The 27,382-nt window shown below is 41.3% G+C and overlaps 1 protein-coding gene across 2 annotated transcripts in view; it reads right to left on the bottom strand.

The window, feature by feature from the left end:
- PDGFC (platelet derived growth factor C) overlaps positions 1-26,020 on the bottom strand; it is a 200,649-nt gene extending 174,629 nt beyond the window's left edge. For both annotated transcript variants that reach the window (XM_028104367.2, XM_028104369.2), the window contains exon 1: positions 25,632-26,020. In XM_028104367.2, the coding sequence (XP_027960168.1) occupies positions 25,632-25,749 (118 nt within the window). In that variant the 5' untranslated portion in view covers positions 25,750-26,020. The remainder of the gene's footprint in view (positions 1-25,631) is intronic.
- Positions 26,021-27,382: the final 1,362 nt, after the last annotated feature.

The raw sequence follows: 27,382 nt of genomic DNA, 5'->3' as shown, positions 1-27,382 counted from the left end.
AACTTCCTTTCCTCACTAGAATGTGAACTCAACGAGGTCAGAGGTTTTGTACCTTCTGTTCATTGCTGTATCCCCTGTGTCTAGTATTCTGCTGCATAAGTAATGAACGCTCAGTAAATATTTGTTGAAAGAATAAATGAGGGGCGCCTGGGTGGCTCAGTCGGTTAAGCGTCTGCCTTGGGCTCAGATCATGATCCCAGGATCCTGAGATCAGCCCTGTGTTGGGCTCCCTGCTGGGGGGCGGGGTGTCTGCTTTTCCCTCTGCCCCTCCCCTGCTCGCTCGTGCTCTCTCTCTCTCTCTCAAATAAATAAATGAATAAAATCTTTAAAGAAAAGGAAGAATAAATGAATAGGGGACATCCTATTTACCCCTAGACAAATAAATAAAGTCTAGATAATTCCTAGTAGTTCAAGACATATATGTGTATGTGTGTGTATATATATATATATATAAAATCTCCATAAGGAAAACGTAAGACAGCAATATGCTTTCTCCTACACAAAAATCTAAATCAAAAACCAGAGATATAAAAGAAGAAAGAAAAAAAAACAATTTATAGAAACTAAACAATTGCTATCTCTTTTCTCAAAGCAGGGGGGGACAAACCTGATAAATTTATGAGTTTGTTAATTAAACAGATTGCCCCATCTCCCTTAAGAGGCTATGCTCCCTTAATGTGACAGTATAGTTCAAGGAGTGGATGCAATGACCTTGTACAAATGAAACTGCAGGGGCTGACTGACAGAGCAATTACTCATCTGGCCAGGAGGATGCAGAACAACTCATAATCTTGCAAAAAGCACCTTGGGAATTTTACATACAGATTCAGCAGTTTAGTTTCAATTCTAACCTGAAAAATCCAATAGAGAGCCCCACTCTCTCTGTTATGATAACCACTCATGAGGAGTTCAACATGACTCCTGAAACCCTTCAGCTCTTATCAGAAGGATTCCAGCCCTCTGCTGCCACAAGCTAGCCACATCTCACCCAAATCAACTGCTGAACACTAAGAAATCAGAATTCATATTCTGCCTTCCTCTCATATTTGGTTGGTAATATTTATCATTCCTGTTGGATGCTTTGATATTTCTTCTTGGAACATTTATTATATTTATGAAAAAATGGATAAAGTAGGTTATGTCCTACCTATTAAAACAGCCTACAGAATATGCAAAAAGGAGTACTGTGAGTCCTACAGAAAGTACTACTTAATATTACTCACCTCTGACCAAAAAGATATAGAGAAAAAAGTTTCCAAAAATCAAGAAATTTCAAGTGAAATGCTGAAATGCTCCTTATCTACCATTTAGAATACTGGATATGTTCTCAGATTGAAGCAAAAATAATAGCTCTGGTTTCACAGCATATGGTAAATAAACCACCCAGAAATACAAACTGTATGAATCAGAAAGAGGGACCAACCCATTTTAAAGTATACTCTACAATATTTCACCCAAGATGATTTCATTTGCTTATCAATGAAAATTATAAACAGAGTATGCCAGAGCAAAGTTTTTACCTGTTTTGACAAATGACCTTGGTATTATTTCTTCATTTAGTGAGCATGGTATTTCTTTAAAGCCACAAATCCCTTTTCTGAGCAACAAGTGAGCTCAAAACTTGCCAAGGCACTGAAGGAAGAGCTCCTGCCTTTTCTCAAGAGTTCACCTATTTATCATCAAGACAACCTGAACTGCGAGGCATGTCAGGATGAGACCAACGGAGCCCAGAACTGAGGGCTACGCTTGTGTTCTAGCCCTGCTGCCAAGACCTCCGTGACTAAGAAAATGACTTCACCTCCGAGAAAACAAGGCAAGGAGGGCTCCACGAGACCATACTTAAATTGCTCTCAGGGCATGTTCCCCATATTTTTAAAGATTCTGTGAGCCCTGAAAATTTCCAGAACAAAAGTATTAAAAAGACATCTTCCGGTTTATTTTAGAATGCTTGAAACAATGTTTAAAATTACTTTGGTGAAGAGGGTAGAGGGCCAGAATAATGTCAGTTCCCAAACTGAGAAGGCTGGATGCAGAAATGCGCATGTGCACAGCTGGCTCAGCCTCCCTAGTAGCACAGCGGTAATGAGTCATCATCAGGAATCTTAAACTGCGTAAGGAAAGGTCAGCAGAATGGACAAAAGGAATCGCCCTCGGGTCTCTTAGGATTCTTGCCACTAGGAAGTAAACAGGACAGAAGACCAATGGGGAAAAACAGCAGGAAGTCACACAAGCCCCTGACTAGCGATCTCCTATTATGGATCTGTATAGATACACAGCTGTGCCCCCCCCAACCTTGCACCATGGATGTATCCCCTACCCTCCACAGTTTATACAGAGCGTTGCTTTGACACTTCCTTCCCTACTCAAAGCTCCAAATATACTTCCCTACTCAAAACCCCCTTTCTCCCTTGAGATGGCCCTAGTCTCAGGGGTCAATGCACTTTGAGGGGTTCCAGATTCTGCAGACAGAAGTTTTCACTTGAGACATGGAACCATAATAATTAAACATCAAAGTGAAGGCATTGCGATGAAAGATAAGAGCAGTATAAAAAAAAAAGAGAGATTCAGGAAACAAAACATTTATGTTGTTGTGTTACTTTGTGTTTTTTGTTTATTTGTTCTTTTATTCGTTACTTATTTCATTACTTATATTTGAGATCAACTGATGAGGGGTGATATCCCAAAATGAGAGCCTCAGTCAAGGTAGAATTTCAATCACAGGCATAAAAAACAGTCTTCACTATTAGTCTTTTATTCCATTCCCTTAACTGAAAGTTTAGTGTCAGAAATAGAACTACAGTATTTCTTCCAAAAACAAAATAGTATTCCTTAGAAGAGAATTTCCTACCTGCTCTATACCTGGAGTTTGAAATGATTTTTTTCCTAAGATTTATTTATTTATTTGAGAGAGAGAGAGAGCAAGAGGGCACATGGGGGAGGGGGCGGGCACAGGAGGAGCAGAGGGAGAGGGAGAATCTCAAGCAGACTCCCCCTGAGTGTCTGGGCCCAACACAGGGCTCCATCTCACCACCCCAAGATCATGACCTGAGCTGAAATCAAGAGTTGTCTGCTCAGTCAACCGAGCCACCCAAGCACCCCTGAAATAATTTTTATTCTTGATTTGCTAAAAGGCAGTCAGAACAGATGAGCTTATATACTGCAAAGCGTACAAGCATGCAGTCCCAGGGTGAATGCAGTATTGGCAGAAGCTGCCTGATTTCAATAAGGGACCAGGTGCTGGTATGCCTGAAGGATACACTGTATTTAGAAAGGCAAGTCATTATGGTTTCTCAATCCATCAGGCTCAATAAACGTGCTTAGCAGGAGTCTGTATGGTCAATACAGACCTTGGATCACAGTGCGCTATAGAATGCAACTGCAAAGGAAGGCAGGGTTTGATTTTGGAGTTTTTTTTCATGGTTTATATCACACACTTGTCTGTAAACAAAACCTGTGGTGTGTAACCTAATGGCATGTTCCAGATGTTTCCAACAAGTGTACAAAAAAAAAAAAAAAACACAACAAACCCATAATATTTTCTTGATCTTTAAGGCTTAAGAGCAGGATGTACAGCCTACACACTAAACTTTAAGAAAAAAAAAAAAGGAAAGAAAAAAGAAAACCCCATATGGTGCCAAATGTTGGCAGCTATCTTCTTTCTTCCCAGACAAAACTCTTAGGTCTTGTGAAAACAACATTTCTTGCAAAGTGCCAAAAACAACATAGATAATTGTTGAGATGGCTCTCCTCACCGACGGCTGCAACCGTCTTATTGCTTTGACTGTATCCACAGCTAGCCTCCGGGATAAACGAAGAGCCAACTTTAAATCTTAACCCCAAAGGGCCACCTTTCAGAATGCCATCTCCTAGGCTTCTAAAAACAAGTCTTGCATTTTATGTGCTTTCCTTTAGAATAGAAGAAAAACCTATTGTTTGTATTTGCCCCCCTTCCTCACTGTTCAAATTAGGCTTAAAAACTGCACAGCTTTGTTTCTAGGATAGCAGTAATAGAAATTATAGAAAATTTAGCAAAGCTTAAATGTATTTTAGGAAGCAGAGTATCAACACTCCCATGGCTCCCCTACAGCACCTGTAGATAAAATAACAATAACATTTTAGCATACTTCATTCTAGTCTTTCTACATACATGGAAACATTTCTGTGGGCATACAAAAAAACATTTAAAATGTTATTTCCACCCTGCTTTTTCACTTCACAGTGCAGGGTGAGCATTTTCCCAGGGGGAGACAGCGTTTTGATCACCACCCTGTATCCCATGAGTAACAACAACTTTGTAAAATTTACAGCATTTCTCATGGGAGGTTTATTGGTCGACTGGCCACCATGGGACCAGTGTTAAATTCACTGATGGTATGTGTAGCTGAAATATGAGAAAGGTGAGAACAGATTACAGACAGTGGAGAAGACTGGAAGCCCAAATGCCCATCTCTGCACAGACTCAGTTCCTTGGTGATTTCTTGTTCTTGTTAAGAACCAAAAAGACACAAATTTATTCTCTGGTATCCTAATATTAAGAAGCCTTTGAAAGATTCATGATTATTCCTTTAAATACTCAAGCCATTTAAATGTGTGTACAATATAGAAAATGAGCCATTTAATTTGAATAATGAAGAGAAGTTAAAAAGCATTCATTACCTTCTGCCTAAGGGTGTGATCTCCTTGATTAATATGCACACTAATGGGAAAGAATCTAATGCTCACTTGTTTCTTCCTTCAGAGCATTAATACCATTTGAGTTGGTCATTAAGGAGTAATCACACACACACATACACACACACGCACATACACACACACTCACACACTCACACACTGTCTGTGCTGCAATGTTTCTTTATAACAAACCAGCCTCAGGAAATTATTAATGAGGGGTTAGGAGGTTACACAGCAGTTAAACCCAGAAGAATGTGCAAAGAGAGAAGTACCTATTCAGAATTGTTGGGGAGGACTGGCAGTCTGAAAAGGAATTCCTTCCTAGCCAAGAAATTTTCTATACTTTGCAAAGCCAAAATAAAATGAGTCATAACACTTCACATTTCCTAACGGGGTATTACTAGAATGACCTCTGATTTTCTACGGAAATCAAGAATGCCACAAATGAGGATGTAGAACTGCTTCTCCTTGCCCCTCCTCCCCACCATGTTTGAGGAAATATCTGAGATGGTATAGGTCCAGTCCTGGCCAAAGCTATATTGTTTGTAACTTTCAACTTTACCTACAGGAAAAGAAGGAGTCGATAGAAAATACAAGCAACTTTTGGAGCCGATCAGAAAATAAAAGTAACTCTGCTTAGAAGTACAGGAGCACCAGCATCCCCACCCACCACCAGCACCTTCTATGCCCCTTTTCCTGGGCCATATATGCTCCTAGAAAAAGTCAAGTCTTGTATCCCATGGTTACAAAGGGATACAGAATATGCCACCCCAAAATATGCTGCTTTGGCAGAAGGATTATTTTGAGCCTAAGGCAACTGAGAATCAACAAATGCAGGAAAAGTTCTCTGCCCTCCCCTTAACTGCCTAAAAGCAGAGCATAAACTTCCTTTTGTAAAGGTGGCATAAACTCCTCCCCTCGCCCCCACTTTCCAGTACCAGGATGAGGAGAGATACCCTTATCATCAGAGACAGAGAGATGAGTCTGCATAAACAGACCTGACTAAAATAACCCTTATTTCCCATTAGTTTCCCCCATAAATTTCTTTTTTTTTTAAGATTTTATTTTTGAGTAATCTCTACACTCAACGGCAAGCTCGAATTTACAACCCGAAGATCAAGAGTCACATCCTGCACTGACTGAGCCAGCCAGGCGTCCCTCCCCCATATATTTCCTAGCCAGTAAATTTTCCCACAATTTAAAGCCCTTTGTTAAAATGGTATACAAGCCCCCGAGTCTAATTGCTACTTTGGGTTTTTCATTCCTTTCTGTAAAGAAGCCCTTGTGCACATAAAATTTAAAATATTAACAAAATCTGTATGCCTTTTCTCCTATTAATCTGTCTTTTGTCAGTTTAATTCACACATAGCAGAACCTAAAAGGGTAGAGGAAAAGTTTTGTTTTTGGGTTTTTGTTTGGTTTTTCTGTTTGTTTGTTTTTTTTTGCCTTTTTCCCCTTCTCCTACAATTCAATAAGAAATTTGAAAAGCAGTGCTGAGTTGGAAAAATCCTACTTATGTTCACAAATACATAGATCTTGGGAATGTTTATAATTGTTCAATTGCTAAATGACTTTACAATTTCATGAAATGCAAAATTTACAAATTGATAAAAACTGGCAAAAATGTCAACTGATATGTCGTTATAACAAATGGGCATAAGTTAACCGGGACTGCTAAGTGGTTTTCATGTTGAATATCATGATACTAACCTATCAAATACAATTCAAATGGTATATGATAATGAAAAGAAGGCAACGCCTGCCTCTATACCAGAGCCAGCCTTAGTTCTGTGATACTAATCTAGCCAAAGAAAAGTCTTTCTCAGTTTACCCAAAATCTGAGCCTGGAGATCCACACTCCATCTGATTGGAAAGATTAAAATCCTTGCTTTCTACTGCAGACTCACTGCACCAAGGAGCAAAGCAAATCATTCCTAAATCCACAAATGTACTCAGGCCCCTAAAATGCCCCACATTTAAAATCTCTGGGCCATTTCAAGTATAAATTTTAGGGGCAAAGAGGCTGCCAGTGAAATGTCTAAATTGGTAGGAAAAATAAATAAATAAATAACCAAATCCTTCCCCCAGGAATATTCTTCTGCTTCAGACTTCCTTCCCAAAATAGCAAAATGACAAGGATTGGCCACATTAGCTTATTTGCTGTGTAACCTGCTTTAATATGTACAGTGAAACGAAACAAAAAATGTCCTGTTTATAACATAAGACATTATATATTCAGGCAAAAGGATGAATCTGCTGGATTTTAAAATACTGGGTGTTTCAAATAATTAAAACTTTTCCTAGAGCTTCAACTAAACAGCTCATTTTGCCAACATCCTCTTTGCACTTAAATGAACAAGATATTTTCCATTATAAAAGAAATCATGAAACAGTCAGAAACAAAGAATCTCAAGTCACAATATACTGATGGAGTTAGCCTAAATTACAGGTTAGTTATTACACCCAGACATATGATGATGCTGCCAAGTTTCTTAGGAAACATAATATTTATTGTCAGTTATCACTGAAGTTGATATCAATATTCATTACTGTGTAGAGAATCAAATAGAAATCTTCAAGGACATTTATTAAAAGTGTATTTTTTGTTATTCAGCAAAATTATTGATAGCATTGAAACAATCCAATCATGTTTTAAGATAAAAACTATTCTTTAACCTGGCATCTATTGCAGTACAAAGACCTAAGTCACATACAAAATGGAAAAATCAATTTTGGCAGCAAGACGAGAATGTAAACAGCATTAGGCCAATTCTCCTCAATGCTTAAGGCACTGTCTGATAAATGAAATACCTAACACTAAACATTCAATAAAATGACCCACTAATGAACTGCAAAAGCCAGTGATCTTCCTCAACTTTCTAATACACAACCAAAGAAATTTCCTTGGTATTTTTTATTAATCTAGTTAAATCCCAGATTTAAACACACAGAGGATTTAAACATTTTTTTCCAGCACCAAAACAATACATGAAAAGATGAGTGAAAAATCTGCAATCATTTAAAAATTTGTGGGCATAAAAACAACTGAATAATTAGTCTGAAAAAAACAGTAAAGTTTGTTTTCTGTTTTGTGTGTGTTTAAGACAATCGCAAGGAAAACATGCTGAATTTTGTCTTTTTAAGGAAACACCAAAGAAAATCTTAATAATAAATGCTTGGAGTACTAAAAAAGAGCCTAAGCACAATGTTTAAACTACTGAACTCAAAAAATAAACTTCTTTAATATCTTGGATTCTATCCCATCATAAAAGAAAGATTTACATAGTCAAGCTTCATTTGTTCATATGAGAGTTACTCATAAAAAATTATTTTATCCTATAAATAAGAAAGCCTCCCCCCTTGCACAAAAGATTGCCACTTGCAGTCACCAGTTGTGAAAAACTTCCACTTGATGAGTTGATGGTTATATGACCATCTTCCAAAAAGTCAAACAGCCAACCTATTAAAGACATCCCAGCAACTGGGTTCCTGTCCAGATTGTTTCCTAGACTAGAGTCTCAACTAAAGTAGAATCAGAAGGAATGTGGGAAGAATCTAGGACTTTCAAAAGGGTCATTAAGAATGCATTCACACTCTAGGACGCCTGGGTGGCTCAGTAGGTTAAGCCTCTGCCTTTGGCTCAGGTCATGATCCCAGGGTCCTAGGATTGAGTCCCGTGTTGAGTCCTTGCTCAGCGGGGAGCCTGCTGCTCCCCCTGCTTGTGCTCTCTCTTTCTCTCTCTCCCTCTCTCTCTCACTAATAAATAAATAACATCTTAAAAAAAAAGAATGCATTCATACTCAAATATCATCTCTACCAGCAAATGTGATTCACTGCCTCCTACCAAACCTGCTCCCCACTGTAGTTTTATCTTTGTCCCTTACATTGCTATGCAAGTACATCATATGTTATAATTTAAATTTCTAGATATCTTTGTCTTATAGAAGTAAAGAAATAAGATGTATACTCAACAATGCTTCTGAAACTTAACTGTTCTTAAAAATCTTGCCAGATGGTACTACTTTAAAAGTTGCCATAAAAAGACATAAAATATGTCTTCTTACCAAAAGTACCAAAAGTATGTGTGTCTGTTTTTTTCCAAATGGGTGAAACCCCAGTTGTCTAATAGCAAGAGTAAGACACTAGAAATGAGAGATTGAGAATTACCCAACTATCTAAGAAGCAATCAGTGTTCACTGTCAGTAACCAATACATCTCACTCGCCCAGCATGGGAACTAAGGAGGTCAGGATGCAACTGCCTGAATTCACTGCCTACAGAAGCCAGTCTTCACCCCTGCTAATTCTGGATGACTTCAAAATGAATATAAGTGAAGACAATTCACTCTCCCTCACAGAGATAAATAAAATGAATGTGAAAATAAATAGTCTGGTCTCCAAGAGTCCTGAACAACTCTCTTGCTTTAAGTCTACTGAGAAACGTGGGCACAGCCCTGTGCAGTCTGGGTACCGTCCTTATGTAAATAGCAGAGGGGATGGTTTTAATTTGGTTGTGACACCATAAATATTGGCATACTGAACATGTGCTTACTGCCATGAATTTTGAACTCTCTCTCTCCAGGGGCTGCTTCTGTTTTGTCCACATGCCAGAACTAAAGACTACTTGCCCATAATCTCATATGATCAGAGCTGAGAAAATCGACTTTATTTCCAAGGGAAAAAAAATACATTCCTTGAGTGATTTTTGGAAATAATGACTTTTTCAAGATTTTTGCCTTCCAGGGGATAAATCACAGTTGTCAATCTCGAAACCCCAAAGCAGAAAAAGGAAAACCAAACTGAAAATAAGAAAGCACATGAGGATAAACCTCACATTCACTAGAAAGAACAGAAGGAGGAAATAATTCAAAACAAAAATTAGTTAAAGCTGTTGATAATGGACTTTTGATGGTCATGCTTTACAAAGTTCCCTGTTTAAAAATAATTTTCCTGGAAATGATACATTTCTTTTTCTTGTTGAGGAAATAACATTCTAAGCAGTCATCACTATAATTTTGCTAATAAGGTTCTTTGTACATTCATTTTACTCAGTCTAAGCAGAAAGATGAAGAGGCCTTCCAGTGTATCCCTTTTTAGTTCCTCAAAATGAAGCCAGACATCAGTTACATCCCTCAGTTGTGAAATATGCACCAAAAGCATATGCCTTCTTTAGGGCCTATCAACGATGACCTATGAGACCAGATGTCAACATGACAACAGAACTGGCTGTATTGGATCTAAGTGGGCTGTTTTCACTTCACTTAAAAGTCCCACCACCTAATGGGACACTGAGCTAAAGATTAGTCAGCATTTTACTCTCTGACACTTGAAAATTATGAGAGAAAAGACACATACAGAACTAGAATTTAAGATAGAGAGCAGTAAATTCTGCAATATTCTGGGAGTTTAGACCAGGTAGACATGCCAGACTGAGAGAAACGTGAAGCCTTTGTGGCGGAGGCACCTGTCAGGCTGACCTTAAATACACGTAGGCTTTGAACATGCAGAGTGATGGAAGGTGATGGTTACCCTGCCAATCTCCCCACACGCAGTAACCAGTCCATGTACTCATCATTTGATAGCCGAACTACTGCCAATGCCTTCAAACCAGTGTCGTTGCCTCTAGCTTCTCTGTATTTTACAATCATCCTGATGTACCTTTTTCTTTTTCTGAAAGCAAAACAACCAAAAAAACAAAACCCAAACCAGATCATTCAATGGATAGTTACTGATCTGTTACAGGTTTAAGAATATGAGAATGGAGGAAAAGACAGGCTACTACCATGAAGGAGCTAGTGCAGAAAGCATGTAGCCTTCTCCCAAGGACCTGTAACATGACGTCTAAACACCCTCCTTAGTGTGTCAGACAGAGTCCTTCACAATCAGTGAATAATTTCTTCAGTCTTATTTCCCACCAAATAGAGCTGTTTTTTCAATAGACTTCATGCTTTCTAACAAGTCTATGCCTTCTGCTTAGAACCTTCTTCCTTTCTAGGGAACTCTCCTTATCCTTCAAGACCCAACTCAAGTGATGGCCTCATGAGAAGCCTTTCATGACCGCGACAGGGAACATCTCTGGGTTCCTTTAGCATTCTAAGCGTATCTCTAGTGTATGAAAAGCCACATTGATTGTCGACACCAAGTACTCAAAAAACTACATTTTGTTTATCTGTTTTCAGGATGCGCCATGGTAACTGGAACACAAGGCACTCGATGTTTATTGGATTGAACTGACTTCTTGGTTAAAAGAGTTGCAAGGGCAGAGGCATGGAGTCTTCTCTGTGGTGAGGCGAGATCAGCTTTGTGCAATCTTTTTACTGGAAAGATTGAGGTGAGATCACAGCAGACTTGAGAACACCCAAGCAGGCCCTTGTTAAGTCTGGTCCTCAGCCCAGCAGCAGCATCCGGGAGCTTGCTAAAATGCAAATTCCCTGGCCCCACCAACCACCACAAAATCATAATCTGCATTTTAATAAGGCCCCCAGGTAAAATTTGAGAAGCACTGAGTAAACACAAGGAGAGCTCTACTACAGGATGATTATTCTGCATTACCCTCTACTGCATGATCCATCAGGGGTGGAAAGGCGTGGGAAAAGCCTTCTAAGGAAGAATAAGGACATGTTTGTCACAGTTTAGGTCATCTGCACCTGGCCTGGGGTGATGACAGTGAGAACGCAGAAATTACAAACATAAAGATAATTACTTGACTCAAAAATAGAAATGTTTTCATTCATTAGCTTGACGATAATTCTGTGCCTGTTTCATGTTCTCTATTACACATTTTAAATGTTTGTGAAGGCATGAGATTTAAGCAGAACAAAGACTATGCGTTTGAAGTTGCATTCTCAGACTTAGAGCTTTGAGAGCGAGCCCAACCATGAGACACAGGGAGTCCTCGAAACAGATGGGTAACTGGATGCTAGAATGGCACCGCAGGGCCAGGAGAATAGGTACTGAAACACCAAAGCGGAGAGTAAAATTTTCAAAGGAAATGGCCAGGAGCTGTTCCATGAATGCTGAATCCCTCAGACACATCAAGCCTCCCGCTCCCTCCACCCCAGCTCCTTTCCCAGACAAGCTCCACTCAGCAGCAGGCCTGGGTAGGTAGTGAAGAGGTCCAAAGCTGTCACATTTGGAGTTTTACTTTCCAAAGGACGGGGCCATCTTATTTCCAAATCAGAGGGTGTTTCTATTTGAAACCACTCTAGAACTCAGTACCACTTCAGGGTGAGCTGAAAAACCATGTCTTGCAGAAATATCCATCCCGGGATAGGGGAAGACTTCCCCTGCTCAATAAAATTCAGGAGAAACAAAAATAAAGTGTTTGTATCAAGGCTCAGTAGTCACGGTTATTCAACAAACCAGTTCCAAGTACATGTTGCCAATGATTAGAGGAACATAAAAGATTCCCCATGATAGGAACACACATAATCCTTACCCTGCAAATGTACTCAGAACACAGCCTCTTTGGGGACAGTGGAATACACATGCTGAGGTATATCTTCTCTTGAGCAAACAATAGCTACAACTTGAACCCACCTCCAACAATTTTCTAGGTGGCTTTAATAGCTATTAAAAAGCAAACAAAATGGGGTGCCTGGGTGGCTCAGTCTGTTAAGTGTCTGCCTTCGGATCAGGTCATGATCCCATGGTCCTGGGTTTGAGCTCCGTATCGGGCTCCCTGCTCACAGGGAGCCTGCTTCTCCCTCTTCTCCCTTTTCATGCTCTCTCTCTCTAATAAATAAATAAAATCTTTAAAAAAACAAAATAAAACAAAAAACCCTTGTGCTTGCAGCAGATGCTAGAGCTTCCACAGCAGAGATCCCAGAGGCATGCAGAAGTTTCCCCCCACTTTTTATGATTTTTTGGGGCGCACTTTAAGGGCATCAGCACCAGAAAGATAAAGTAAGGTACATTAAAGTGATCATTTCACTTGAATGTCCAAGGTTGTTTTTGACACCTCTGCAGCTCTGTGACAGGTTAAAAGTTCCTACTCACTCTGGTTTAGGTGTGCCTTCTTAACACGCATTCTTCCATGTGTCACTCCCTTCCCCATCATTATTGTTGCTAGTGTCACGCATAAATCTCTGCCTACCGGCCCCACTCTTTCCTCCATCTCCATATCCCAACACTTACCATCCGGTCATCCTCTAGGCAAAAACATATACTTCTGTTATTTTGCCTCTCGTTATCGACGCCTTCTACTTGAGACATTAGGCAGGACTAGAAGATCCTGATCGGGGCTTCTCTGACCCCACTGGCAGGGAGCCATGGCTACCATTTTTCCTGCATCTCCTGTCACTTTCCCACTTGGTCAAGATGTGTCCTTCCTCCAAAATTTAATTCCTACTTCTCTGCCAGGGATGCTCCAGTTCTTTCGGCAATAACTGGACATGTTGCCTAATGCTCTGCCACCATTTCTCCTGTGTTCCATCAGCAACTGAAGGACACTTCCAGCCCAGAAGTCTTCTCTCTTATTACACATTGAACCTTTTCATCTCCTCTGGATCTCTCTTGAACCCATCAAACAAGTAAACAAACCTGCTTCTTTCCTCTTTCTTTCTCTCCATCCTGGAGTCACTTCATTACCTGCTTCCCTCATAACTAAGACTTACCCAAAAGCCTTAAAAACTTTATGTCTCACTTTTTCCCTTTAGTACATCACCATTCTTCCTCCCTGTCCATACCCCACATTACACTGAAGGGGTTTATTTTTCTCATTTTTGTTTTTGGTCAACATTGAAAAATCGGAAGCTCTTTACTCATCAATTCCTGCCTTCTTGAATCTCTGCTATATTTTATTCTGTAGGCCAATTTATTTGACTTTTCTCTCTCTTTCCTTGGCACCCGCCTCCATCTGCCTTAAGGTTCTTCTCCTTTCCTCCCCCCCCACCTTTTCTGTCATTTCTCTCTCTTGCTTCCCCCTCCCTTTACTGCCTACCTCCTCTTCATGGCTCTGGGCCACAAATGTGGGATTTCCTTTTCCTTCTAACTATATTCCTCACTTTTCAGCAGCCTTCACTCTGTCTCTACCTGCTGTACACCATAAGGACTCCGATTTCATCTATAATGTGGCTGCCTGAATCGCTGGGTGGGAAGGCCAACATTGGTGTTTACACTGAAGTGCGCAGAATCGCTCTCCTAGTCAAGCCTAAGTAGTACATCAGTGTCCCTCCTTGTGTGTCACTTACTTCTAATCACCTGCCCGCTGAATCTATTTCTTAAGTCTCAGTCAGAACAAATTACACTGGACTGACTGCATGGATTTCCCAGACTCCCTTCCTTGTCCCTATTTATGGCAGGCCCCCATCTCCTCCTACAATCCACTCCACCATACCCTCGATTCCGCATGCAACACAGGTCACTCATCTTTCCAGGCACGTTTGCTCAAAACGGAAGTCTCCCCGGACAATTTTCCTAAGTGTTTACTAATGGCTCTGCTGTAAATGATTTTGCTTTTCCCTCGGTTCCCACCAAGCATTGTATTTTATTCTTACTATGGCCAGCTCCATGTCTTCTCTCCCCACTTCGCTATAAACTACTTAAAGGCAGGGACTGAGTCCGATTCAGCATCACATCTCCCGCCCTGCCTCATGGAGCCAGGCAGGTACTGGTGTCACCTTGTGGTAGTCACCTCTGTGTGATGAGTTTTTATTGAGGTAGTATATAACCATGCAGAACCAACCACATGCTGTATAAAAGGGGTGAATGGGTAACTAAGGCAAAAGGATATGAATTGCTGTTTTTAAGGTCACACAGAATCCAACTGAAAGGCAGAGCTTAGGTTTTTCGTAGACTTAAGGCCATCTAGCCCTAAGTTACTCATTAAAAAAAAAAAGGAAATAGCAAGTCACAAATTACACAGAAACTATAATATCCACCATTGTCCCTTGTTTTTTAAGGCATGTGAAGCTAGAGCAGTTATTTCCGCTGCCAAACTTCCAGCAGTAACAGTTAAAAGTTGCCAGTATGGTATGATGCCATCAGTTTTCAAAACTTAGAAAGGCTCATTGAGTTTTACTGAGGTTTCTTACACAATCTACTTCCTTTAAGGCCAAGTGAGCCAATCCTGATTGAGAGAAGTTACAGAATGAATAAATGCTATGGTATCAACATAGAAATTATTTCATTTCCTCTCTTCACTTTAATTGCCACCGCCACTGGTCATCAGCACAATGCACAGCACCACGCATGCGTACGTTCCCACCGCCCCCTCCCTTTGTCAGACTGTTCTGGCACAACCCTCGTACCCATTTCAGAGAAGGTATATTAATATCCTAGTGTAATAAAGTGGCTCTCTGAAGAGACAACTGGGGAGAAGCTTTTTTTTTTTTAACCTACGTCTCAAGACAAATGAATGTCACAGTAGGTTGGTTATAATAGCGGTTTTATTACAAGATTGGCAGAGTTACAGTCACTGTAAATCATAACTGTTGTTGGATTTCTACTTTACATAGTCGTAGTTATGAGTCTACTCTTGTAAGCCAGAACAATTATTTTACAATTAGTTTAGACATGTCTGAGCCCAGAAGGAAAATTTCAATTTCAATCATCTTATTTTCCTTGAACAGAACCCAGTGCTACCAAAAAAACAATTCAACTTTTCACACATGGGTCTCTAACCATTTTCCAAAGTTGAACAAACTTTATAAATGCAAGTGCTCAAAATCTTATGTTTTCAAACTACAGTATAATATAGCAATAATAGGTTTCCATGCACTAAAGAAAAACAAACAAATAAACAAAAATAAGCTTGTAATCTCATTTTTAGGGTCGAATATGGTCACGGTCCTATAAAACCTAATATACACCCCGAATTTGGATTGCAAATCTATCACTTAAAACATCTAGTAAATGACCCAATTTGTTTACATGGCCCTGTACCTTTTTACGGCCTTTCCATAAAGAAGTTATTACATCCATTCCCTTTATTTTGTTTAAGAGTGTTTGAATGAGCCCCAGAACCACAAGCCAGTTAAACAAGCTCTCCTTAGATGGACGTGGTCTCATATAATTCACCACTACCGGGGAAATTTTTAAAAACAATGTTTGTAGTTTGGAAACACCACACATTCCCATACACCAAAAGTATTTCCTGTGCTTTCTGCAGTTTTAAATGCTCAGCAGATATATTAAATAAGTCCTATTTTTTTTCCATTTTTCCAAGTAAAAGTGTGGCATTTGCACTTCTTTCAGAAGATTTGCACCTCTGAGTGTTTTGCTATGGTAGGTTGGTCATTCAGAAATGCTTGTAAACGAAGATTGCAAGGGAAACGTGAAATCCATACACTCTAATTGATTTCCTAGGATGTAAACATTAGTTCTAAGAGGAAACCATTTTAAAGCAGTTAGTTTAATGGGGGACCCAACTGATGCCTATTAAAAGTTATCAGCACAGATTAAAGATAAATTTTATACCATGAAAGAAAAGCTTTTCTAAAACATAAACATAGGGATCATTTGATTGCTAATTTTACATTCTTCTTCTTGCTTATAAACCTCAAGCCTGCTAATATTCACAAGAAAAAAGATTAAAACTACTGTTTCAAGGTTTAGCATTTATCATTTAGGTAGCTAGACTCTGTCAATATCTCTCGATATCTGAGCCAGGTTTTGACCTGGGAAACACCTGCTATTTTTAGACTGTTGATTTTTCTAGAAACAGTCAGTTTTGACTGCAGTGACAAACACAAAGTAAAGATACAGTTGAGCCCATCATATATATCTACAATATACATAAAACTGCATCTGAAACTATAAGAACACTGTGAGGGACAGTCCCTTCTTTTGTAGAGGCAATTCATTTGCATGTAGACCTCCAGAAATAGAGTGTACTTTTGTTCATAAATAAAAGTGAAGTCAGGAACAAAATGCATACTTACAGAGACATTGCTACTTCTTTAACAGGAAGCCAATACCTTTTATTACCTACAACATAAACATAGTTCCAGTGGAGGAGATCTGCGTCCGGCACATCCATCTCTACCTCTGGATGTGCAGATCAATGCTTTTCATACTTACACTCTCTGATTTTTTTTCTTGTTTTCATAGTGTTTAAATACCCAAGAATCACTACAAGGAATACAGCTGAATTTGATCTGTCCTTTGGGTAATCCGACGGTAAATCACACTCTAGTAAGGCGTCTTTAGTATGTATTTCCATAGAGCAATTTGAAAACATCAGAAGCTACTGTGTTTTCCTGTGTTCTTAAACAACGTGCACCCTCCTCATTATGTCTCCGGTTTAAAGGATGATAAATCAGAAATGAATACTGCAGGTTCCCCTTATTCCCAAACCCAGTAATAAATTTTCTCAATATTTCTTTCTTCTCATCTGCTCACATCTTAATCACATTTTAAGCATATGTTCTTTCTGAGTACACTGATTTTAAATATCGCCTGATGCCATAGGAAAAGAAATTATAATGCTTTAACGACTCTTAATTTGCATTTCTAATCACTTCAGACTATGAATGTGTGTGGCAGTATGGGGAACAAGCTGTGATTTATTCCTTAGTGGAAAAAAAAAAGGGTAAGTAATATGACTCTTTAAAAGACAGATGTCCTTATAAATACCCAGCAAAAATAACTGCCAGAAACAACATGAGATAAGTACCACGTAAGTCCAACTTCTGTTGTTAATGGTTTCTGATCTCTGTAGTAACTCAAAAGGCAGGTGCAATGGCCAGCTGGGCATATTTAAGCCCGGAAGCCTATCTCCATCTTGCAAACGTAGAAAAGCCTAAAATAGTATCCACTCACAAACAAGGCTTTCCTCGAATGCAAAAAGCATAGCTTCAAAAAAGTGGCATGGCATCTAGAAAGCACATCCACCAAGAAAACTCATTCTTTTCTAGTCCCTTAAATACCACAAAATACTTCTAGCACTGTCTACAAGGGACCCGAATGAGCCTCACTAGAGAAATGATGTAGTTATTACTCAATGTAGAGTAACCTCATAGGAATTAATTTTCCACAAGACTTGAAAGCCTTTTCCTTAAAAGTGTTAAGGCTGTTTTCTTTGCTTCTTGCAACGTAATAGCTTCATTACGCTAATTCAGTGTGCTGGAAGCTGCCTTCCTTGTACCACAATCTCCTGATCCCTCACCCAGCCTCATTCCACATGCCATCCATTTTGTGAATGAAGTGTGAAAATAGCTCTTTGTTTACATAAAGGAGGCAATAGAAAGTAGTGTGGACACAGGCTTAGCTTATTTGAGTGTAACTGAGGCTGTGCAGCCTGCCCTTCTCACCAATTCCCCTAATGACTGGGACAAAATTGCAACAATAAGCAGTCAACTACACACCCCAAAGCAGAACTCTGCTACCACATGTCTGCTTTGAAAATAACTGGAAATGAAGGGTTTTCACCAGCTCTGAAACAGGGAAACAATCTTCTCTTTTATTCTGTTTGTTAAGTGCAAACTCTTCAGAAGCACGTTGCGAACAGCATCGGGCCTTTGAATATACACATCCAAGACACCTTTCCACTATTTTCTTGCCTCTAATCATATTCAACACTAGACTCTTCTTGTCTCCCACAGGATACCCCTTTTCCTGCCTTATTCTTTTGTGCAGGCTGTTTTCTCGGCCTAGAATGTTCTCTTTTCCTCTCCCAGACCCACTCCAAAATATGTCACCTGCCCTGTGGGAACTTTCCTCCTTGCACCTCTCTTCCAGGCAGAATCAACCACTTAGTCAATCAACAGAGGATTTTTGAAGTGAAATAAAGCATCCCATGTTCCCATAGCACTTTGAGCATGGCATTACTAGACCGTGAGAAAAAAGAAGGATCTGTCGTTCTTGGGCAGAGCTTCTCAAGGGCAGAGCTGCATCTTATTCTTTGTGTATCCAGCACCTAGTGCAGAGCTTAGCCAAGAGCAGATGCTTATAAATATTTGCTGAATAAAAGCAATGTTCTAATAAAACATTAGACCATTTAACTCATGAAGGAAGAAGCATGTGACTCTTGAGTTCTGGCTTGGAGTCAGACCTAGGTCCAAACATTTACCAGCTCTGAGACCTTGGCTAAGCTACTTAGCCTAGTGAAGCCTTGGTGTTTTTCCTCATACCTCATGGGGAGGTTATAAAGATAAGCTATATACTGTCTGTAAACATTGAGCACAAGTGTGGCAACTAACAGGCGCTCATATCATTATTAAGCATTACAAAACCAGAGACTCACCGAGAGATCTTTAGACCCATCCACCCACCCACAAAGAATGCATCCAAATGCTGCCCATCCTGTGTCTCTTCTGAGAGCGCTAACTGGTGTCTTATCAGGACACACAGTGGCAGAGCAAATCTATATCCTTGCATTTACCATCAATGTGCCTCCACTGTTTGGCCATGTTGGTTTCCCTCAGAAAGACAGACCCTCCGTCTCCCACTGCCTGCAACAACCCAAAACACACCTCATTTGATTGCAAAATGGCTCAATTACTATCTGATAGGGTAAAAGCCAAGTACAAAAAAAAAAAAAAAAAAATCATGGTTTGACAAGAAAGCAAAATTAATGAAGCCAGCCTGGCAGAGACGGTTTGACTTAGACAAAAGTCAAATGTCCAGGAAAGACGATGCTCAGTCACCAGGGGACTGGAAATGCTTGGAAATGACATATGAAGACTAAGGTGAAGTCAGGTAACAGAATTGGCTGAGCTTAATTTAGCATGTATTCTCATGAAGTAAAAGGCAAAACGAGCTAATGCTACCAAAAAAATAAAATCACTCTTAATAAGTTGACTTTAGTGATAAATGTAATTAGTATAACTCCTCTTTATAACTTTTAGCTCCTTTTGTTCTCAGATTTAGAAACTTCACAAATAAAATTTTGGTCATTTAATCCTATTTTAGGCAAGCCCTTCAAGTCCACAGCTATGAATTTATTTCCTGATGTTCTTGACTTTCGAGTGGAGTTTGAACCTCTAAAATGAATATCCTATATATTCAAATGTAAATAAAAATTAAAATCACTCATTAAATCCATTCAAAGAATAACAGGTTGTGCTTTCTAGAGCCCACTAAGCCATGCTCACTTATTCACTCCTATGGTACTTTACCAGTGAGACATCCTGCTAAATGAAATGTTTAAAATTATTGTTTTAACAAAAACCTCCCTTGTGGAACGAAGCATTCCAACGTCAACCATCCTGTTCATCATCATCAATTAATAAACCAAAATATTGGAATAAACCTCATCCATCTATGGACCTAGTACACTTGCTTAAAATAAAGTCTGGACATGTAATAGTAACAGTCCTAAAGGTGGTATCTCAAGTTATTTCCCATACTATCAGATTTCTACCCCAACAGAAATACTATAATATATATTAGCCAGATTATCTGTTATATTTAATGAATGTGATTATTTGAGACTGTTTTCCTTAATATTCTTATAAGTTGTGTTTCAGGACCAAGGGTGTCCTGTCTTGCAACCCCCTCAAATAATAGAGAATGGCTTTTATATGAAGCATCAGAATGTTAAAACTAGAATTCCATTTGCCCAGTTGGTTCTTTACATAAGGAAAAATACATCACCACGTTAGCAGTTTAATACTGTTGCACTCAACAGTGACCTACACAAAGTCACTTTAGCTCTCCACATCTCACTTTACACATTGGTGAGGACAGGCTCTCAGGATCCTTCCAGTCCTAACATTCCATGCACCATATTTATTGCTGATGTCTAGCCTGTGCATCTGTGAGCCACAAGCAGAAGATGGAAAGCACACTGCTTTTGGACGCATCTCAGCCATGCAAAAGTTATCATTCTTCAGATCCTTGGTCCACATCACATAACACCCCATCCTTGGGAAACACAGAGGTATGCACAGCAATAGCACTTTTAAGAAAGTAACTAGCACCAGTTCTAGGAAACCTACCCATTTACTTGGTACATGCTCACCTGGTAACATGGTATATTAACCAAGATTGTAAGGTAGTACTTTGACTGACATCACAACTAATAATTAAACAAGTTTATCTTTGTATGAAAAATGTAAAACAATGTGGAAGTTCCAAGACCAAAAAGATACCTTCAAAGATAGCCTACTATTATAGTCAACACCATAGTCTTACTCTAATAAGACACTACATCCAAAACCATCCAACAAATATTTATTGAGCACGTACTATATACAATCCCCTTCCGGGTGCTGAAGCCCCCACAAAGAGCAAGTTGGACAAGTTCCATACTCTCAGGGAATTTACATACTCTGGGGGTGGTGGGGGGGTAGGTTTACAGTTACTTAATTGATGGATACCAAGAAGAATACCAAAAAGTGATAATAAGTACTATGCGGTTAATTAACCTTGATGTGATAGTGAGGGCTGTCTAATTCAGGTTAAGTGGGCAAAACAAGACCTCACTGAGAAGATGGTCCATTTAATTTGGAAGATGGTAAGGAGCTACCCATGCACAAGCACCTGATCAGTGTTGCCCACAGAAACAACACCCCCCAAGTAAGGCTTGCAATTCCCTATGATGTGTGTACTGTCCCGCTGCTTCATCTCATTCCCAGGCCCCAATGCTTGATGAGGTAGAACAAAAGAGGCTGCCTGAAGGAGCTTTCAAAAAGGCCATATCCTTTCCTTACTCCAGGTCCTTCAAGCCCCAGGTTGGCCTCGGCTGCCCAGCAGGGAGGAGAAAAGAGAAGAGTTGGGACTCCAATATGACTGAAATGGTCAGTAGCTAAAAGTGTGAAGATGGTTAACAATCAATATGGCAGGCACACTGATCAATCAGGAAGGGGGCCAGCAGGGTTGAAGTAGTACCCTAGAGGTACAAAGGTTGAAGAAAACATGAAGTGGAAGGGCATATAAAGAAGATCTGTAAAAGATAAGTGTCAGGAAGGATGAAATGAGAATAGACAAAGCTAAAATTTTGGTGTCCGAGATGGAGCTCTACAAAAATGCCACCACTGGGGAACGTTTAGTGTGAGATCCTGGCCTCTATTTCAAACTATTTAACAAATAATATACAAGTCCGTAAAGCTTTCTACAGACCTGAACACCTTTTGCAGTCAAATGCTCTACCACTGAGCTATAACCCCTGACCTGAACACCTTTTGGAGGTAAATATAAAATACATCAGATTAATTATAAAAGATAACAATTGGTAGGAGGGGAATGTTACCAAAAAGTAGAATGGGACTTTTTTGTCACCAATTGTGAAAAACAATATTCATCATTACATAATAGCACTTTACTTCTTCAACTTCCTCAACAGTCTCAAACAGAGCAGAGAACAAGGAAGAAGTCCTTTAAAAAAAAAAAAAAGCCTCTAAACAACAAAAATAAATGGCACAAAGGTCATGCACTACAACTTATAGACTAACTCACAGGAAGTCCCTTTAGCACTGGGTCAGAGCCTATTTACTCTGTGACACCATTCTAAGGATTGTGATTATCTATTTTCAGTAAAATATAGCTTTGAAGCTACCCCCTAGAAAGGGCAGGGGGAGTGGACACAGCTTTGTGGGACAAAGGCAAATGGCAAGCGGAGGAGGAGCAAGCTGGAATTAAAAAAACAGAGAGAAAGACAGGGAAGCCACAAACACAAGCTATGTGGATTCAGAAAGGCATTCCTAGAGGACCATTTATCCCCAAAGTAAATGGCCCCATGGGCCACAGAAGTTCTTGAGGAAAAGAGCACATACAATAAAGATGTTCATAAGCATAACCCTAACTAACAGAGACATATTCCAAATCTGCACTCAAAATGGTTAAAGAAAATGAGAACGGGAAGCACATTTTGGCTCCATGGGTAAATTTGTGTCACCAATGACACAAAGTGGATGAGGCTCTAGTCCGTCAACAACTTTGTGATTGGGTGTCTATGTGGGCTATATGCAATTGATAAAGTAAGCTTTGTTTCTTTTTGGGTTTTGATGCTGCAACGCAGAAGCACCATCCCAGAACTTACTGGTTTCATAGCAGGCATTCTCCTCTAAATGAGTGCACCCAGATATTAGTCATTTTTCCCATGGTCATACAGGAAGTATAGGCCAGAAACCCTATATAAGTCAGCGTTCTTATCTTTTATCTCCTTCTTTAAGTTACATCTGGAGACGGTTGTTTTACATATGAAACTTCAGGGTTAGAAGTCAGGTTAAGAATTAAGGACACAAAGGTAACATATAATATTGGAGGATAAAGCTATTCTCCCAGCAGAGTGGCAAGAATTGCAATACAGTATTAGGTGAAAAACCAGGTAATGAATAATAGCAAGGTAAATGACACTGATCCCTCAAAATGAATTTTGAAGCACCTCCACATGATCCAACCGAAATCCAAATATCTAGCATTGGCTATAGCAATCAATTTCCATTATTTATAACACCTCATGGGACACCAAGTTAATACTGAAATGAGACAGTCCTGGGGATCTGATTGCATCAACATCTGAGAATTTAGAATACTGGAGAAAAGACAGTATCACTGGGGAGAGGTCTCAAAGCACGAATGAGTTCTTATAGTCACAATAAATAGATCAATTTGGACATTTGGCACTTAGAAGACCTTTCACAAAATGATGCAATGTACACACTGGGCCAATGACATTTCTGTGTGGCATCTCCAGAGGGTTTGTACTTCCAGAATTGGGCAATCATCAAAATTGAAAATAGCAAGAGGGCAATCAAAAATCAATCATAACTATGAGGGCAAAAAACCCCACCTAAGGGAACGGAAAATTTGGAACCCCCTCAAAAAAATAAGAAAAAGAAGGTCCAGCAAATTTGTTCACATTCCAGGGGGATCTTCTTTGGCACCTACCTGTTATCCTCAAATCTTGGAACCCTGAAGCATAAAATCAACCTGAGCATGTGCAGGAAAATAGCTCTATATTGCCCCCTAGTGCTGGATGGTCCACTTCTCCTGAGGCTAAAAACTACAAGGTGAGTAGTTCTCTACCTCTAGTTACTTCCTGCTGCCAACCCTCCCAAGAGCTAAACATAGCCCAATCCTCTACCCACAGATTAGGAAATAGCCAGGCTATTTTTAGCATCATGCAACTTAGGAATGGAAATGGCCCAACCTCTGATGGTAACAGAATGCGTGTGGCCTGGATTAATGAACTCACCTCTCCAGAGGGTGTGAACCTATTCAATAAAGTGGCCAGTGACCACAGGAGAAGCTCTGGGGCCCATTACAAAGTGATGACGGTAGGTGGATCACAAGAAAGAATGACAATCAGAGGCACAAGTAGCAAAGGGAATTGGAAGGTGACAGATGCCAGGACAGGCTTGATAAAACAGTGCAGAAGGAGAAATGATAATGGCACAGGAACAATAAAATACAGAACACAGAAGCCAGGAATATTGTGCATTGTCATTTTGGAGAAGCTTGTCTAGTAAGAAGCAATATTTTGAACTGGACATTTATTTTACATGAAAAAGAACAAAGGTTGATCTGATCTGTTTCCTGCCAGGGTACAGCTGGTGCTGGGGCTCCTTTGATCACTTTCCCCCAATCCTCTGCAGCTCCTGTGATTAGAGATAGATCCCTAGGCTGCCCTTTGATCAGCAGCTCAAGCGGCCTACAGGTGCCATGTGCCATCACATTAGCAAGTTGTAAGAAGCAACTACATTAATATTGGCTGATAAATGTGATAATGTGTATTTGCTGCACGTACAACACATACAAATAATGTCTACAAAAGTCCCAGGAATCCTTATTTAATCTATCTTTGTACTTTAAAACTTTCTGTGCTTTCTTAAGTATGAACACTTCAGAGAGCTTAAATTCAAAGTTGAAGCTTGAAAACACCCCGATATGTAAAGAAAAAGTTTGCTCTGACTTAAAAACACAGCACACACCATTCTGATTTTCTAGGTATGCTGCTTGGGTTCATTTCCCCTGGTTAATAAAGTGACAGCATTCTTGCATTCTGAATAGATGGCATACAAAGCAGTAAAAACATGCACATTTCTTTTCAAATAACATTAAGAGCCACCACTTGTAAACAGGGTATTTAATATTCTAATTTTAGACAGCCTACATTAACATTGTGGTTTCATGTGCAGTATAAAATTTCTATTTACAAAGTATTCTCGAAAATGACTTCATAATGGTAGATCAAGAGAAAAAGAGTTTAGAAATTGAATGATGTAAATCATATGGGGTTCAGAGGCTAAGCAAATTACACACCCTGAAGCTGCCCTGGCTTTATGAAAGGAGCCTTTCTCCAGCTCTGTGCAATCCCAGCCCAAGGGAACTTGCATCTGAGAGTTTTCTAAACATTTCAGGTACACTTGAAAGCTGAAAGTAATTCTCATTTCCTATGCAGGATTAAGTCGTTTCCAGCACACACAAAATAGCAGTCATTCACCAACACATATAAAAACACACACCAGAAAGGTAAGTTCTTCAGAGTACAATGGCACATTAAAAAAAAAAAAGAGAGAGAGAGAGAGCGCAAAAGAAATACATTTTTTTAACTCCCCCTAAAAACGTCCACACGGCCCCTTGACCTCTCTATTTCCTATCTACTTACTGATTAATTGATGCCTTTCCACTTTGAGTGCTTCAATTAATGTGGCTGGTACATTTCCTCAAACACCCTCCTCCCCACGAAAAAGAAAATCGGAGTAAAGTCAAACATGCCAAGACTCATTCATTTTGTATTCATTTTTCGAGGCAGTTCTTGAACTTATAACTCTGGCAAGGGAAGGTTCTGCAATGTGCCTTTGAACTGACGTTCACAATCGCTCCCAGAATATCTTCTCTAACTGAGCCAGCAGTGGCACTCCCGTTGCCCTCTTACAGCTTTGTGGCAGCTCCCGAAGTTGCAAACGGCACGTAACCTCCTAAAGTCTATGCCAATGAACGCAGCGCGCATTTGCATGGCTAAAGAGACGACTATACCCTCGCAGGCTAGTTGTACATCACACACCAACGCACAATGCCAACGTAACACACACCGCGAGAAACAAGAAGGGGGAGAAAGGGGTAAAAGACTCACCGTTCTGTTCCTTGTTGCTGGAGTACTGGAATTTACTACTCAGGTTGGACTCAGCCTGAGTCCCGTGTCTCTGGCCGGCCAGGGCAGATGTCAGCAGGAGAAGCCCGAAGAGGAGCATTTGGCTGACTGGGGCGAGAACTCACTCACGGCGGGCACTTTGGAAGCAGCGACTCCTGAGTCTCTTTCACCACCGCCAGGGGAAGGCTGCACTGGGGTGGAAGCGCCGAGCCTGCTCTGGCAGCAGAGAATCGCAGGGTAGTTTCCACATAATCCCATCCAAAACTTTTTCCTAGAGCCCTCTTCTGTGTCTCCAGTTTTTGAAAAGGATCAAAGCAAAACCTGGACCTGAACCAGTTTCCCAAGGTTTAAACAAATCCTGAGCTGTGCCGAAGTGGTGGGGGTGGGGGTGAAGACGAGGGAGGAAAGAGGGGGTGGGGACGCGGGGGAGCCGGGGGAGCGGCGAGAAGTCACCAGCAAGTTGCTGGGAGCACCTGTCAGTTCGGGGGACAGGACAGAGGCGAAAACTCGAGGGTCGCGCGAAGCCAGCCTCGAAGCCAAGTTGGCGGCGAGCAGTTTCTGATCAATAACAAAGCTGCCAATAGATGCGCTCTCCGGGCGCCCCTCTCCCCTGCCCCACCCCCACCCCCGAAGGGGGAGGGGGAAGAAACAAGGCTAGGGCGCCTCGGCGGGTCCCGGGGGCCGCGGAGCCGAAGCGAGGCCGGGGGGTGGGGGGCTCCGAGCCGAGGCCGCCCCAGGCGCGGGCGGACGGAGGCCTCTGGGCTCCCGCTCCCCAGCCCGGCGCGCAGCCTGTGCCCGGTCCCGACCGCCGCGGCGCGGATCCCGGCACCTGGCTGGAGTTTTCCGCGACCAAAGTTCACCTTGTTTGAGTGCGTCCCCCGCTCCTCGAAGCCAAGGGAAATTCGGCAGCTCGGGGTCACCGCGGGGCTCCGGTCGTTCCCCGTCCCCTCCCCCCACGCCTCGGGCTCCACGCAGACCTCGGGGCTCCGCGCGGCGTCTCTGCACGGGGTAGAGAGGGAAGGCCGGCGGCCCAAGGCTCCGGCTTGTCCCCTCCCCTTGTCTACCTTCCCCCAGCCGGCGGCGGTCGGGAGGAGGGGGCCGTGGGCAGAGCCCGGGCGGAGCGCGCGGCAGGCGAGCGGGGGAGGCTCAGCCGCTCTCCCGCGGGCGGCCGCAGGGGCGGGCGAGGGTCGGCGCCTCCGGGAGGGGCAGCCCCGGCCGCGTCCGCTCGCGCCAACTCGGGCCGCCAACTGGCGGTCCGACAGGTGCTGGCACAGACAGGGGGTGCTGCGGGGCTCGCCGCAGACAGGACCCAAACGGCCCCGGCGAGGAATGCAGCCAGAGTGGCCCCTGGTTTCCTTCCCCCCCCCCCAGGACGCCCCTAGCCCCAAATAAAGAGCAAGATGGGTGGCGAAAGGTACTGCAAACGCAGAGATGAGTGGAGAAGAACTTCCTGCAGCTCTCCCTCTTCCCCCGCCCCCCGTGGTCGTGAGTCGTCATTAACTTCTGAGGGGATCCCCGTTCCCAAAGGCTTGGCCAGAGCTTCTGGACCGAAGGAACAAGGGAAATTGGATTTCAAAGATTTCCCTTCAGTTTCCAGCTCTCTGAAGCCGGATGGATAAAACCAAAGTAAAGCCAAACAGCCAGCACATTAACAGCAACATTCATTCATTTAGTAAACACTATTTGTCGAATGCCTACTGTGTCGGGGACTGTTCTAAGAGTGGGGCGGTAGT

Source organism: Eumetopias jubatus, unplaced genomic scaffold (genome assembly GCF_037043125.1).
Source record: "Eumetopias jubatus isolate StellerSeaLion01/CBP00866 unplaced genomic scaffold, mEumJub1_p1.0 scaffold_2, whole genome shotgun sequence".
Classification (NCBI taxonomy): domain Eukaryota; kingdom Metazoa; phylum Chordata; class Mammalia; order Carnivora; family Otariidae; genus Eumetopias; species Eumetopias jubatus.
This window is presented reverse-complemented; position numbering and strand designations above follow the sequence as displayed.